The sequence below is a fragment of the Molothrus aeneus genome, chromosome Z (genome assembly GCF_037042795.1).
Source record: "Molothrus aeneus isolate 106 chromosome Z, BPBGC_Maene_1.0, whole genome shotgun sequence".
Classification (NCBI taxonomy): domain Eukaryota; kingdom Metazoa; phylum Chordata; class Aves; order Passeriformes; family Icteridae; genus Molothrus; species Molothrus aeneus.
The window spans coordinates 38,210,949-38,226,639 of record NC_089680.1 but is presented as its reverse complement, the minus strand read 5'-3'; the positions used below and the strand labels follow the sequence as shown (position 1 = coordinate 38,226,639).

Sequence of the window (15,691 nt, the reverse complement as noted above, 5' to 3'; positions counted from 1 at the left end):
GACTAAGTGGGACAGTACTGACATTTGGAGCAGTCACTCTGCTTTGCTTTTGTCGGTGAGAAAAAGAGATATTTCTACAGCACTATTCATCTTATCTTAAAAGAGATGTCTAAACAAGATCAGATTGATCATTCCCTTTATAAAGAATGCCTGCTTACTACTGCAGCTCATGTCTGGCCTTAGGTTTATTGGCTAGTTACAGAAAATCCTGCTTGTTAGAAAATTAGCATCTGATTTCCCAGGACCACACAGGCTTTCAGCACTGCTTGTAGAGGCAGCATGAAGAACTTTCTGCTCTAGAAGACAGAAAGGCTTCAGACTGTTTTAGAGCCAGAGTTTCCTAGACCTGAGCATGCATTACTGAAAAGCTCTGGTATTCTCCTTAGTAGAAAATAGAATTACACTTTCTGACCATACTCACAGGAACATATCCAGAGCACATAGGAGCATCTTTTATTCCTTTTCTAAATATTTCGATATGATAATCAAGGAGTGAACCATGTAAAGTTCATCTTCCAGGAAGCCCTTTGTGGACATGCAGCATGCAAACCCTTCCCCACTCTCCCCAGGCGCTGCTGGAAGCAGCAGTCAGCACTCAGAGCTCATTCGATGTTCCGTCAGCTCCCTCTGTTGCTGACGGAGAGAAACAGCCTCCCCTGGAATCGTCTGTCCTCCAGAGCACTGAAGTTTGATCTGCATTCTGAATGGCCCCCCAGTAGATCCCTTCTAGGGTGAGTAGAGTGTGGGTGACCCCTGGGCAGTGTCCCTTTGTCAATTCATGGAGCCTTAGGCTTTTGAGAGGAAACAACCACGCGAGGCCAGCTCCTCCTGCCGTGGGTGCACACCCCGCCAAAGCCAGGCCTCCCTCCAGACTGGTCTGCAGCTATGGCTGCGCCTGCAGGAGCTGCACACACGGTAAAGGAGAAGCAAAGGAAGCAAACGAGAGGCCTGTATGAGCTCTCCTACCCTTCTGTCAGTCGTTGATAGCTTTTCCAGATGTGAAGGTGCTGGTGAAGACCCTGTGGCCTCTTGCAGTCCAATGGAACCTAAATCCATCCCTGCGTGTCCCACATCACAGCAAAAAAAGGCACATGTGCCAAAGACACTTCTTGGCTAGGGATAAGACCAGTTTTTTCCTCTTTCCTTTCATCCTTTCACCCCACTCAGTGTCAGCTGTCTGTATGGCCTGCTGCCCTAAGCTGTCTGCACGCTGGGAATGGGAATTGTGGGTACAGCTTTCCTTTCACAACAGCAACCTGCTCCTGTGAGAAAATCACAGAATTAATTAGGTTGGAAAAGACCTCTGAGATCATCAAGTCCAGCCTATAACCTAACACCACCATGTCAATAGACCATGGCACTCAGTGCCATGCCTAGTGTTTCTTTAAACACTTCCAGGGACAGTGCCCCCACCACTTCCCTAGGCAGTCCATTCCAATGTCTAATCAGCCTTTTTGTGAAGAAATTCCTTCTAATATCCAACCTAAACCAAATAGCTTGAGGCAGTTTCCTCCTGGCCCGACACTGGTGTCTGGAAGAAGAGACTGATCCCCACCTGGCCACAGTCTCCTTTCAGGCAGCTGTAGAGAGTGATAAGGTCACCCCTGAGCCTCCTTTTCTCCAGGATAAACACTCCCAGCTCCCTCAGCTGCTCCTCACAGCACTTGTGCAGCTTCACCAGCTTTGCTACCCTCCTCTGGACTTGCTCCAGCACTTCGGTGTAAATTTAAGAATCGAGAGGACGCCGTCCTGGCGCTTGCTGTGCCTGGGCAGCCCGCGCAGGCTGCTGCAGCTCTGCCCTGCCGCAGCCCCGGCAGCGGGAGACGGGAGCACCGACACTCACCTCGCACAAACTCCCCGCCGGAGGATTTCCGTCCTCCCTCTGCCCGGGCGCGTTTCCCTGCGCGCTGCCCCGCGCCCTGCCCGCGCTCCCGCCCGCTCCCAGCCTGCCGCCTGCCCACGCCGCAGGACACCGAGAGCCCAGATCGGCCAAGGCTTCCTGTCAGCCTGCTCTTAGCTCGCGCTGGTTTTGGTCCTGCCGTGCCCGTGCCTAAGAGCAGCAGCCGCGGATGCTGGGCTGGGCACGGCTCCGGCAGGCGGTCAAACGCGCCAAGAAAGAGCGAGCAGACGGGGGAAAATAGTATAAAACGAGCGCTTCTGTTTAGATATGTACAGCTGAATCAAGGCCGGCGCAGGAAGCCTGTGGCAGGGAAGAAAAAAAAAAAAAAACACAATAAAAAACCAAAAACAAAACAACACAAAAAACCTACTACCTAGTGCATGAGCGTTTGTGTCGCTCATGCACTAAAGCTACGTCGCTGACTTTTGACGACCCAAGGCACCTTCAGCCACATAGCGACGTAGGTTTAGGGGTCTGGTGGCTCCTGAGAGAGGGACTGGTTGTCTGCCTGGAACCAGACAGGTTCTCTGACCTCCACCCGTGAAAGAGGACTTAGATCTCTTCTGATTCCTGAACTTTCTCACTACCACTGCAGTTTATTCATGTCATTATTTTTAATGTTATCTTGCATTTTTAATATATTAAGGGATACTAAGTGAAGATTAAATTGGTCTTTTTATTTGCACTTGTGCAAATTCATTCATAGAGCAATTTGAGTCAGAAAATCATAAAATCTGAAAAACTATTAAAATGTAAGAGTCCGGACAATATTAAACAACATATTTTGGGTTTCTGACAGATTTTGAGCAAGGTTTTAGTTGAGAGTAACAAAAGGAGACACAGTTAATATAATGGGCTTCTGGGTAATGATTAGGCACACCAGTATTATAATATATTAAGGGGAGGGTTGTTTGTTTTATTTTGTTCTGAAATAATATTAGATGCAAATTGCAAACAGTTGAGATGTGGCTTAGACATCAGGATGTTACATGGATTTTCTGTAACCAAACACTTTTGTTCTTGCCTTTAAGGTCAGCATTAGTCACCTGTGCTTGCTTGATGAGTACAGCTTTGTTCATTTCAGCACACAATTATGTGTTTTCTTCCCCACCATCAAAACATCCTGCTCACAGACCTCACTGCCAGGCAGAGACAAAGCCTAATATGTCCTCATATACAAATACTGAAATTTCACAGTGTTTCCCAAGCATCTCTCTCTGTTTTGTAGAAAGCGTGAAGCTGTCCCTATAGTCTTGTTAAACAAAATGAATGTGGATTTTAGTTATTTAGAGATTATAGAAAGAGTTGAACCCACCACTGATACATGATATTGTACAAACCAGTGATACTGGTAGTAGTACTGAACACATCAAAAGGAAAGAAAAAACCATATTCCAGGTTTTACATTCAGAAAAGCCCTTTCTATTTCCATCCCTTAAAATGCATCATCTAAGTGCAGCAAAAAATCAGGGTGACAAAGAAAACCAACTGAGGCAGAAATGACTCCTCAATGGTGGTTTGCACTGGGAGGGAAAGAGAGTAAGCAGAGACTCACAAGCAGCAAAACACCACTGGGGCTTGGCTTAGATCTGAGACTTTCAGCTAACTCTTCTCTCATGCAGACCTTCAACCTTACATCTCAGTACAGCTCGTTGCCAGGTAGCCAGTAGCAATTAAGAAAGCAACCTATTTTCCATTATCATCCCCACTCTCAATGCAAAAAAAAAATCCACATTATATTATCTTCCTTTATTAGGACAGACTATTACCAAGGAGTTTTTCTCTGCACCATGTGCTGAAAAGAGTTTTACACAGCTGTCTGTGATGCCACAGCAGCTGATGAGACGCAGTGCTGAGTTTGTAAACAGGGTGGTTTCAGCCATTCTGCCTTTTTCTACCTGAACAGCTGTCCCCCAAAATACTTCTCCAAGTCTGCCTGATAACACAGCTGCCTCCTGCAGAACAACTACCCAGATACATATGGGGGCCCAGGAGATGTGCTGGAACTGCACTACAAACTCAGTTTTGTGCCCAGCAGCTCTCATGACAGTGCAGACACATACTGGAATATCCCACACAGGTCAGTTACACAGAGCAATCAGCCTCCTTAGGTGATAGTTACACCCTTTTCACTCATTTCTTCTCCCCCCTTCCATCCCTCTTCCCCCAAAAAAGTTCGCGAATACTTTACATAAGGGCTCAGAGGCCCAGCAGGCACTGTTATGTGCAACAGCTTTTTTGTAACAGGGACAAAAATGAGCAGCTTGTTCTTTCCGGTCTAAGCCAAGAGTCTCATGTTTCAGCTCCTCCTTCACATTCCAGGCCTGCCCAGGCTCCTCTCCAAAGATTTCAAAAATGGAGCCTCTCACAACTAGTTATCCTCTGAAATACTCAGTGCACAGAGCCAGGATCGTTGTTGTCTTCCTGTCAATGGTTTTGTGCACCACCATTCTCTGCCTGCTGCAACTCAGGTTTTTTAAACCTAAAATCAAAGATTTTTATTCTTTTGAAGTCAAGGATTCACGAGGAAGGATTATTTCCTTGGAGAAGTACAGAGGGAAAGTAAGTTATTCTTTCACTTTTTCTGTTTTGAATCCATACTGACAAAAAATGTGCATGTTTCTAGGTAAATAAAAGGCTTGGTTATGGGAGGTTCTGGCAGAGATATGTGCTAAATTCCTGTTCTTCATACAGAAAGCTGGAGAATTCCTGTTCTTCATACAGAAAGCTGGAGAAAACTTATTTTATCTAGGCCTGTTCCAGGAATCAAGTATTAGATCTAGCAAATCAAGAAAAGAAATTGTATTATTTAGCACAGGGCAATACAGCTTAACTGGCAAATTGGTGGATTTTAATCTTAGTTAAGAATGTTGGTTTTGGATTTTGGAAGTTTATCTAGTAAATGTGATTTTAGTGCATGTCCTAAATATCTGCTTTTTAAAATGCTTATATAGAAGCAAAGCTGTAAGATTAAGTTTATGAGTTTACTATATATTTACAACAGATTGTCTGAAAGTAAATATCTTCAGCTACTTTCATCTTTATCTGTTTAACGAAATGATGATCAGACACAATACGTTTAGCCTTCTGACAGGAACCATTATGATAATGATAAATGTCATTTTAAGATTCAGTTGTGATCTCTACAATATCTATAGGCTTTTTCCTTACTAGACTAAATAATAGCTAATAACCAAATAGCCAATCACTAATAACTAAAGTTATTCTAACTTTATTTTTCTGAAGGCAACTTTGGTTGTAAACGTGGCCAGTTACTGCCAATACACAGACAAAAATTACATCGCACTGCAAGATCTGCACAGAGAGTTTGGTCCCTCCCACTTCACTGTGCTGGCGTTTCCCTGCAACCAGTTCGGAGAATCAGAGCCTAGTTCAAGCCAGGAAATAGAATCCTTTGCCAAAGGAAACTATGGAGTAACATTCCCTGTTTTCCACAAAATCAAGATTCTAGGATCAGAAGCAGATCCAGCCTTTAAATTTCTAATAGGTAACTGTTTTCTTTTATGTATCAAGCTGCCTGTAACCTTGGTAGTCTCATTGAATCCAGGCTGCATGTTTTTGTCAGGAAACACTGAAGTCTTCACAAACTATGGAGACAAACAGGCACTTAGCATACAATTACTCTCATTTTAATTTGCATATCAAAAATATGGGCTAAAGAATTGTGTCCTGAAAACATCAGTTTCTCCTCACTGCTTATAAAAACAGTCTGCTCTGACCAGCCCAGCTAGAAACATCCATTTTGCTAGAAATGCTAGAGCTAGAAACTCCCACTTACAAAATCTTATTTCAAAGTACATGTTTTTTATTATAAGAAAGACTTTTCTCATGGACAAAATGTAGTTATAGAAGTCATAAAATTACCAGAAGATTTAATATAACCACATGCAGATGAGATTTTTAGCTGGGTCCTATGTCCATCTTTATGTAAAATGTATTGTAAAACAGGTTTACATATACTAGTTATATATAACACTGATTTGTATCAATTTGTCATGTGAACTTCAGGACCTGGCCTGCAAAATCCTGCATTAATACAGGGAGCATTTACAGACTTAGAACCTCATATTCTGATGAGCAAAATGAAATTCTCTCCCCCTTCAGTTGACCAAAGTTTCACAGACTCATAGCCAACTTGAAAAGCCTCTCTGAATTTTCCTGAGCTTTGATCAGGTTTTGAACCATATTAATATATGAAAGAAAAAGATTGCTTAAACATAACCCCTTTCTGACACACTACTTTACCCAGAAAATAAAGTAGTAGAGTGCCCAAATCTGTATTCCATCTCCTCGCCTTCCGAGTCTATTTCAGTCTCTCATAGCATCTCTTGTTAGAGAATTATTTCACATACGTAAATGAAATGTTTCCCAGAACTCTTATGTGCTAAATCCCCCAAGCATGTACTTGGAAATTTTTTTTATTGAGGAATAATTTAAGGGCAACCATTGTCATTGTAACTGTGTTTGTTCCTACCTGCTCTTAGGCATGCTAGTAAAAACCTCAGGTGACTTTGTTGCCCTGAATTGCCCAGATGTCCAGTGAAATTATTGAGGGTTTTCTCTCATTTCTTTATCAAAATGACTAGAGCACAAAGGCACCTGCTCTGTGTGATGAATCCAGATTCTAAATATCAGTGCCATCAGTGTTAAACATTGGTACCTATAAAGAAAAAAATTCTACTCAAATTTTCTTATTTAGCATGCTGTTCACCTACAAGAAGGAGAAAGATCTTTTGGTACTTCAGTATTCTGAAATAAAGTTTTTCTCTTGCTGCATTCCTGAGTTTCACATTAAATTTCTGTGCATTTTTAATTAAAGTACCTTTTTTATTCATGTTGCTATTTTGACAATCAGAAGGCTGAACATCATGCCATACCACCCTTTTGTGCCTGTGACTACTAGCAACAGGATGGCAGCAGCACTGTCCAATAATCTAGTGCAAAATTAGTCCACTTGCAGAGCAAGCGTGGTGCCAAACTTCCATCCGTTGCTTAAAAAAAAATCCATTTAGGGTTCAGCACTATTCCCAACCAAACACTTGTTCTCCAGTCAAAATCTACTGGAGCCTTTTTTGAAAGAAGCTTAATTAAGCCATCAGCAGTACAACTTCCTGCTCTCATCTCACTTCCCAAAACTGACACAAAAGTAGGGATTCCCTGAATAAATATGCAGGCAAATATGTATCCTCTTCCCTAGGAAGTATAGAATAGTCAAAGTAGGAACTCTTTAACAGTTTCACAGGAAGAGGGGAGCATCACTGACTTCCAGCTTTTCAGATCATTAGCAGCAATCAGTAAATCCATACCCAGACTGCTAGCAAAGAGTATGGTGGTATTACTTCAGCATAGTCAAAGAATCAGTATGGGGCCTGGAGACAATTCCAGGTGTAAGTCACTAAAGCAATCTGATTTCATCCTTACAGATTCTTCAAAGAAAGAGCCTCGATGGAATTTCTGGAAGTACCTTGTTAGCCCTGAGGGGAAAGTTGTGAAATTCTGGAGACCTGAGGAGCCAATAGAAAGTATCAAACCAGAGGTAACAGCATTAATCAGGCAGATTATCATGAAGAAAAGAGAAGACCTCTGAAAAAGCCATTCAACACTATGGGTATACAGCCTTTCTATTCCTGAGAAATGTTGCTAGAAGCTAAACCATCAGGTGATTTTGCTACTCTTTAACTTTGGTGTTTGCAATTTGTCTGCTGGTTCTGGATTGGCTCCTGCAGTGGCCTCAAGAACAGCGGAGGTTTCTGACACAGCGAGGCACTCAGTACATTGCAGGGAGGGACCATCAATTTGCATAGAGGGTTTATGATTTCTTTTTCTGAATTCCTGACAATAGCTAATTAAAGTTGTCACCAGGAGGTAAATAGTTAGAAAGAAGGTTTATTAATAAATGACTCATATTTACACAGTTTTTTTTCCCCCATTATACCAGTAAGACAGAGATTTTATACTCCATTAACACATAATAGCCCTGTCATGAAAGACATGGGACCCAGAGACATCCATAGCAGGGTTTCACATATGTAACTGAAGGTACCAGCTGTGCAATATCTTCTCAAGGAAGAATACTGAATTGTGAAGCTGCCAGTTGCAAAAAAAATGTACATAGAAAATAAAATTATTACAAGAAGCAAAAAGATTGAAATAAATTTGCTTGCTGCTTCATATTTTACATATTTTACATTTCAGTTTTCCAACACCTTTAAAATCTTCAACCTTCTCCATACATTTGTGGTGCAGTACAGTGCCTCAGATGTGAGCTCCTCTCCTGCTGGGTTATTTCTCTTCTGACCTGGATGAAGGCAGGGCCTGTGTAAATATTCATGGTTGCTTACAGAAGGACTCAAGGGGCAACAAAAATCAAGAGCCTGGCACTCTGACAGACATCCTTCTGAGACTATGGAAAACAATGCTCCCCAGCCACCCATCTACATCTCATCTCTAGAATAAAATGGCAATCTTCAAGTAGAGGTAGAAGAAGGGGATGCAGGCTCCTGGCTCAAGCCCCACTCTTCTCACCTTGCAAACTCCCCAGTCCTGCATGTAACTGCTAACCCATTTCCAGTTCTGTTCCACTCTTCCATTACAAACTGCCAAGAGTTTTGATTTATCTGAATGAAGGGAGATAGAAAACTCGAGTAAGAAACCTCACCCCAGCTGTCCATGCCTTGAAGAAGGGCTGAGCTAATAGGAATGAGAAAAACCTGTGTTTTTCACTATTCAGTAGAATAGTGAAATTTTCTATATGAAAAGGATGGGTAGAATTAGTGTTGTTCTTTTGTAAGACTAATACTGGTTGAAAATACCTAAAGCACTTCAAAAATTTTCCAGTAAAGACAGCCACTCAACTGTAAGGTGAGAAAATTCAAAAGGTGAGAAATTCAAGAGCAATTGTTTTTTAAAAGAGAGAGTTTTTCATTCACTTATTGAATTAATTGAGAATGTCACAAAAAAATCTATGAAGATTGAGTAATGATACTTATCTGGAAGATTTAACAAAGTCACTCTCAATAATGGCAAACACCTTTTTGGAAAGGATATTAAACTTAATGCATGACAATTTTATCCACCCAAAACTTCAGAACCCAGTTAAGGACTATGTAAAAGTCTCATTAGACCAAATAGGCCTGCTGCTGATGTTTTAGACTAGCCTCTGCACTGTTTGCCACTGTCCTGCAAGATTCCACATCATCTGTGAAGACAGTGCCTATTTTTATGCTGAGGTCCTGCATTTTACTCCTATCTCCTCCTGCATGTACAGTGTGAGAACACATAGTGGGACATGTCAGGTGATTTTTGTCCTACATCTCTGCTGCTTTGATGGAGCAGGAAGGGAGCTGAGATATGGACCCTCTCCCCTCACTGTGAGCAGTCAATGGTCCATGGAACTAAATGTCAGGACACAGTGTTTTGCCCATAAAAAGTGGATATCTTAATTTGAAAATGTACAAGTTTAAAATATGGATGTCTGTTCATGTGAACTACCAAAGCTCCCTGGTTTTTGCATCACTGAATAAAAAAGGGTAGGTATAAAGAAATGTTGGGTGCTATTAGTGGAAAACCCAAAAAAAAATGCCTAATGCCTGTTTTAGTCCTGGTACTGGCTGAGAATTATTTGGCATATGGGAAATTTCACCTGGGTCCTTAAAACACTCAAGATAAACAGTGAGGCATGATTTTCTTGTTTGAAAGGGAGCGTGAGGGAAGGAAATGTGTGCACCTAGTTTGTGACTCACTCACTAAAGCTCATATTGTTTTCCAGAGGACACAGTGTAATCTTGAATATCTCAATGCCAGCATTAAGATCAAGTGTCTTTCCTGGTATTCAGAAATAGCATGTGATATTAGCAAACAAGTGGACAGAATTACTTAACTCATGGCTCCCTGAATCATAGTCACTGCAGAGTACTAAGGAAAGAAGATTTTGTCTGAGAAAACACAGTCGTGGATCTTCTCATTCCACTATTTAGTCACATTGCAGTGACACAACCATCTTCTGAAGAAATTTCAGTATAGGTACCATTCAGTCCTGATTCTACACAGTTCAAGTTTTTCAAAATTTACTGTTACTAACTTATTTAATGTTACTTCAACAAATTAACATTCCTCCTTAACAAAAGCTCCGTGTGTTTGTATTACTTATACATCATGAGACATATCAGCTCTTGCAATATAATATTTAGGGCAGACCATTGATAAACTAATCACTCCTTTTTCAAAAGTATGTTACAAGTTATCTGGTAAAAAGGAAGCATCTAATGGCCAAATCTACACAAACTTGGAGAAGCAAACAAATAAAATGAAAGTCAGAATATGTTATTAAAACAAGCATTTATCTATAGTCAAAAGCCAAGGAAGTAGTGTGAATATATGTCTATATAAATACCCACTTAGAGTTAATTTAAAATACAGCATATAAAAATATAAACTCCAACATTTTAAACAGATTGAAACTTATTTCTTGGATTCTTGAATAAACTCCCCACTTTAAGATTAAACTTCCTTCCTATGATGCTTAACGAATGTCAGTGCATGAGTATTAAAGTTATTTTATTTCCATTTGAGCATAACTTATTGCTGAGCCAACACATCAATGTTCCTTCAATATTTAGTGATGTAAGAGAAACATACTCATATAGGGTTCAAACCCGAAACTGTTACTTAATATTTACATAATTCAGCAGATTATTTATAAACCAGTTGGGGTTGCTGTATAACTGCATGAAATACAACTACATTTACTTCTATACTCTCAGTTACACCTTATTTTAAACACTGCATTCACTCAGTCTGCATAACCTAGCACACCTCCCTTAGGTCAGGGGAACCAGGCAGGCACTGGCCAGCTAGGGACCAACGAGATATTTAAACAGCAGTGTTTATATTCTTGTCTGGACTGTGATGTGCTAATCTGACAGTGTAGTCAGTTGCTGGTGTGTGAGGAACAGCTAACTAACAATACACTGCCTAATCACCACACACAACAGTGGGAGGTCAGTCACTGTGCACACCTTCACCAACACTGCTGCTCTTTCTCTTCACGGTCCATGGCACGGACAGCAGCTCCTAGATAAAACAAGTCACAACAAAGAGTGCCTTTGGCACTCTGTGGATGCCTGAAGGGCCAAGATGAGGATGAAATTAACACTGATGGCTGTGGCAGCAAGTTTGGAGAAGCTCACAATGTAACATGAATCAAAAAGATCAATGTGCTTCCAGCCTTAATCCTTCCACATATAGTCCTGTTCACACTGTGTGGTTGGTGAGACTATGTGCAGTGGTTTTAATGCATTAATGTTAACAAATTAAGTTATCTGGAGAAGCAATGAGAGAGGAAAAATTCTAAGACTGACTTTTTAAATCACATACAATGGGAAGGTAATTATTTTTCAGATATAGCATTTAGAAAGTTAGTGAAAGTGACTTTAAGCCATTGAGGACTCTAATTACTCAATTACAAACAAACAAACAAACAAAAAACACCTCTCAAAAGCTATCAAGCTGCATTTGTCAAATAATGCTATCAAAAAAATTAAAATCAAACATAAAACACACATGAAGTTTTTACAGATATTTAAGAACTCCCTGTTACCTTGGTATCTAAAAGTAGATGAACACCAGAGTCTTAATAAAGAAAAAATACTCACTGTTGTTAGAATAATGGAAAGATACAAGATACCACTTGTATTTGCCTAACAGTCAAAGAAAGCAATAATCAGGAGAAACAAAAAGATTTCTTATACAAAAGTAGTAGGTCTCCATTTTGATGACCAAGGTATGTGGGAAAAGAGAGCAGCTGCATGTTAGCTGCTGTCAGAACTTCAAGCAGCCAACATACACTGCCGCCCCATCACACACAGCTGCACCACCTGCATGAGTTCCTGCATGAATCCCTGCACCTTCCGAGGGAGCTGCCTTGAAACAGCAGTGAGCCAGCCCTGCAGCTGGTGACAGTGTAGCAGTGACTGCTGCATTAGGCACAGCAGTCAACTAGCAATACACTGCCTACCAGACACAGAGCCCTTACGAGGGAGATGCCTCCTGAAATAATATGCCTGGAAACATTTCTTATTTTTTACCTAAATTCAGCATTATTCACCTGTTTTAAGGTTCATGATTCATATGTGGATATATAGAAGTTCAAACAGTATATAGTGTGAAGAGATAAATGTCACAGGTAGGTGTCTGACTCAGGAAGACCAGAGTAAGAGCAATAGTATAAACCTTCTGTGGAGTTCCCAGGCTGTCCAAAAGGAACTGGATAGTGCTGCAAACAGTTTGTTGTCTTAGTTGAAGGAATATAGACATATTACCTCTATAGTATGTTACTTCCACTGGTAATTTGTATCATATAGACCTACTCCAGTCCTTTTCTGTGTGGGACATTTGCTTATGGCCACTGTTGCAGCCCTGCCCTTAGCCTAGATGAGCCCAGAGTCAAACACTGAGTAGTCAATTTTATCTTGAAATTAGAATTATCATTGGTTACTCCATAGCAGGTTACAAGCCACAGCATACCTCTCTCTACAGCCACCTAATGGAAAACAAACAAAGGTTTCAGGACTGAAGTTTATGAATTTAGTCTAGATGGAGGTAAGATTTTACCTCCAACATCCATTTTGATTGAAAGTCCTTTAAAGTCTCTCTGGAAAGGAGGTACTGAGTTAGACACTGTATAAAAGCCAATTAATATTGTATTTGAAGCCTTCACTTTGTTTCTTCAGAATTGGTCTTAAATCACTCAAAATAAATCTTAACTCAATACAAAACAAAACATGAAACATTTACTTCCTTGAGTGCTGCTGCTGTTAGCAGCCACAGAAAGTACGGGCTAATTGAGTTCTTCTTGTTCCACAGCAAAAGGCGGCCACCTCTGAGTTTTCCGTGATGCTTTTGAATGAAACAATATGGAGTGCAGCTAGCAGCTGTGGACACATCAGGGACAACAGCCAGCTAACATGCACTGCCACACTGTTACACTCTCTTCAGTTTTGGCCAGTAGTTCCCCTTCACCACCAAACCCAAAGTTTTGTCTCCCAGAGCTCAGTCATTGCTCACTTCAGCAATGCGGCTTTTCCCTGAGGGATCACTTATATAAAATAAAATGTTGAAGCAACATTCTCAGCATGCTAGAGATTACATTTCTATACTGTCATATCTAATGGCAGTATGACTTATCTTCTGCTTCAGTGTTTTTCAGTATGGTCAATCCCAAAGACACCTTCACTTCCCACTCCATCAGTTTGCATGTTACAGTCTTACCTGGTTTTGTGATTCATGTCAACTCCTTAAGGCACAAGCTGCCTGTATTTTACCTATTGATTACTGTTCAGCGATTATTTTTGTGATTAAAAAGTTTCCTACCTAGGTTCCTACTGTACTTGTGAGCTCTTTGTTGTGTCCCTTATCATATAATACCTAAATGAAGGTAACTGAGTTTGCAGTGACAATGGAAAGAGAGTTCTGCAAATGTATACAACCCCTTCAACCAGCTCAAGTAACTTCTGCTTCTAAAGAGTAAGCAGTCCCTCTAGTGCACCAGGAGAGAAGCCCAAAGGTGTTTTTGTTTCCTCCCCTGAAGGGATGTCTATTGACCGTAACTTGTGGTTTTTTGACATTGCAGATGCTACGCTTGAGGAAGTGTCATAAGGATTAATAGGAAACAAGAGAAATTACATGTTGTGGGGGTTTGTTCAAAATCACCTACTTTCCATATTTTCCTTCCCTCCTTCCTCCCTCTCTCCCTCTGTCCCCCAGAAAGGCACAGTGGAACTCTCAGTTCAGCGCGTACAAAGGAGTGCAAACGTCTGTGCCTGTCCTTACCTTAGCTGCTCTCCGTGGGCTTTGCTTTCTGCTCCACTTCAAGTCCTTTCCAAACGTTCTCTTCGCGTCATGCTTGAAAAAAACCACAGAAACACAACACTTAGCAACCGCGCAGCTCAGTTTATTCACCCTAAATCACCTTCCCTCCAGCCTCGCTGCTGGCGAGGCTTCCCTGGGAGCCACGGCCCGGGGACAGTTCAGAGGCGCCGAGGAGGACCGGTCCTCCCCAAGGCACCGGCAGCCCCTGCACCCCACGGGACGCTGTTACCAAAGCAAGTCCTCATCCCTCCTGCTCGTCCTGCGGGCGGGTTTTTCTAATTTCCTCTCTGTCTCTGCCGGGGCTGGCTGAAGCCGCTGCCGCCACCTCAGGAGAGGTACTCTGACCTGGGGCAGGATCCCTCCCGGGGGGTGGGCTCCGGGCAGGTGCGTGGCAAGCAGCCACTCTCACGGCAACCCGTGCGGAGGGAAACTTATAGCCCGGCCCGCCCTCGGGGCGCCGGTCCCCGCGGGGAGGCGGTGCCAGCTGCTCGGCCGCCCACCGCACTGTCCCCTGGCGCCGCACGCCGTCCTTTAAGCATCCCGCAGGCGCGCCCGCCGCGGCGGGAAGCGCGGTCCCGTCCCGCCGGCGGGCCCGGGCTGCGCGGCGGCGGTCCCGGCTGGCGGCAAAGCGCCCGGGCTGCGCGGCGGGTCCGCGCTCCGCAGGCAGGGCGGCGGCGGCGGCCGGTGCCAAAGAGCCCTGGCTCGGCATCGGGCACGGGCAGCCCGCCCGACCGACACCCCGGGCGGCCGACACCTGGCCGAGGCCGCTGTGTCACCGCCCCAGCCGTGCGCCCTGCGGTTGCCATCGCTCGGCCGTGCCACGGTCTGGGGCTGCCATCACTCCGCTCCTTCTGCCTCGGTAATGGGGCTAGGGCAACTTCACAGAATCACAGCTTCACAGAATCACAGATTCACAGAATCACAGATTCAATTAGGTTGGAAAAAACTACTGAGATCATCAAATCCAGCCTATAAACTAACACCACCATGTCAACTAGACCAGGGCACTAAGTCCATAGCATCCAATCCATTTTTAAACACCGCCAGGGATGGTGACTCTATCACCTTCCTGGGCAGCCCATTCTAATGTTTAATTGCCCTTTCTGTGAAGAAATTCCTTCTAATGTCCAACCTAAATCTAATGACTTGAGGCTATTTCCTCTTGGAGTGACACTAGCTGCCTGGAAGAAGAGACCGACCCCCACCTGGCCACAGCCTCCTTTCAGGCAGCTGTAGAGAGTGATAAGGTCACCCCTGAGCCTCCTTTTCTCCAGGATAAACACCCCCAGCTCCCTCAGCTGCTCCTCACAGAATTTGTGCTCCAGCTTCACCAGCTTTGCTGCCATTCTCTGCCATCTCCTCAGCACATGCTACACAAACCCCTCACGTCTCACATCAGCTGCTTCCCACTGCCACCCCGCCTGCTGTGAGGAGCCGGGAACCACCGCGCAGGCAGCGAGGTCTACGGGGCAGCGCCGTTCTGAGGCACCCAAGCCAGGCTGTCTGAAGCTGAGGGCTGAATGCAGTGCCGCTCTGTCAGACGAGATTGAGCAAACCGCATCGCAGCCCTGTACACAGTCCTCTCCAACGCAGGTCCCCAAACCCAAAAGCAAAGCAAAACCGCACTGCTTCACCACCATCTTACACTACCAGATTCCAAAAATAACCTGCTATCATTTTGCTTTTACGTGACAGGCAAAGGGAGAAGTTGTAGGAGAAAGTGTGAAGCACCGCTTAATGGCAGCAGTTGAGTTGTTCGTGCATGTGCCTTATGGAGTTCGCATGCCGGGGGGACAGTACACATTCTTAGGCACCCAGTTCATCTGAGAAAACCTGAACACAAATTTGATAGGAGAAAGGTTAAACAGTAGTCTGGTTTTTTTGTTTGTTTGGGGTTTTGTT

At 43.2% G+C, this 15,691-nt stretch overlaps 1 protein-coding gene and 1 long non-coding RNA gene across 4 annotated transcripts; one reads left to right on the top strand and one right to left on the bottom strand.

Moving 5' to 3' along the window:
- Positions 1-4,247: 4,247 nt before the first annotated feature.
- GPX8 (glutathione peroxidase 8 (putative)) lies at positions 4,248-12,919 on the top strand. Of its 2 annotated transcripts, XR_010785295.1 has the most exons (4): positions 4,248-4,462; positions 5,147-5,408; positions 7,345-7,580; positions 12,785-12,919. XR_010785295.1 is itself a non-coding variant. In XM_066569161.1 (3 exons), the coding sequence occupies exons 1-3, from the start codon at positions 4,256-4,258 to the stop codon at positions 7,506-7,508; spliced, it is 633 nt and encodes a 210-aa protein (XP_066425258.1). In that variant the 5' UTR covers positions 4,248-4,255; the 3' UTR covers positions 7,509-8,066. The 2 variants fall into 2 exon arrangements, 1 of the variants encoding a protein (XP_066425258.1); XM_066569161.1 differs by lacking the exon at positions 12,785-12,919 and having other exon boundaries at positions 7,345-8,066.
- Positions 7,792-14,182, bottom strand: LOC136568928 (uncharacterized). Of its 2 annotated transcripts, none has more exons than XR_010785297.1 (3): positions 14,019-14,182; positions 13,751-13,822; positions 7,792-8,236 (listed from the first exon to the last, which is right to left on the bottom strand). It is a non-coding gene; the product is annotated as an uncharacterized lncRNA (long non-coding RNA). The 2 variants fall into 2 exon arrangements; XR_010785296.1 differs by having other exon boundaries at positions 7,792-8,219.
- Positions 14,183-15,691: the final 1,509 nt, after the last annotated feature.

Bases quoted from the DNA above. Each gene is read 5' to 3' on its own strand.
- GPX8 (XM_066569161.1), top strand. From the start codon at position 4,256: ATGGAGCCTCTCACAACTAGTTATCCTCTGAAATACTCAGTGCACAGA. The intron at 4,463-5,146 runs GTAAGTTATTCT...ATTTTTCTGAAG, and splicing joins TGGAGAAGTACAGAGGGAAA to GCAACTTTGGTTGTAAACGT. The intron at 5,409-7,344 runs GTAACTGTTTTC...TCATCCTTACAG, and splicing joins AGCCTTTAAATTTCTAATAG to ATTCTTCAAAGAAAGAGCCT.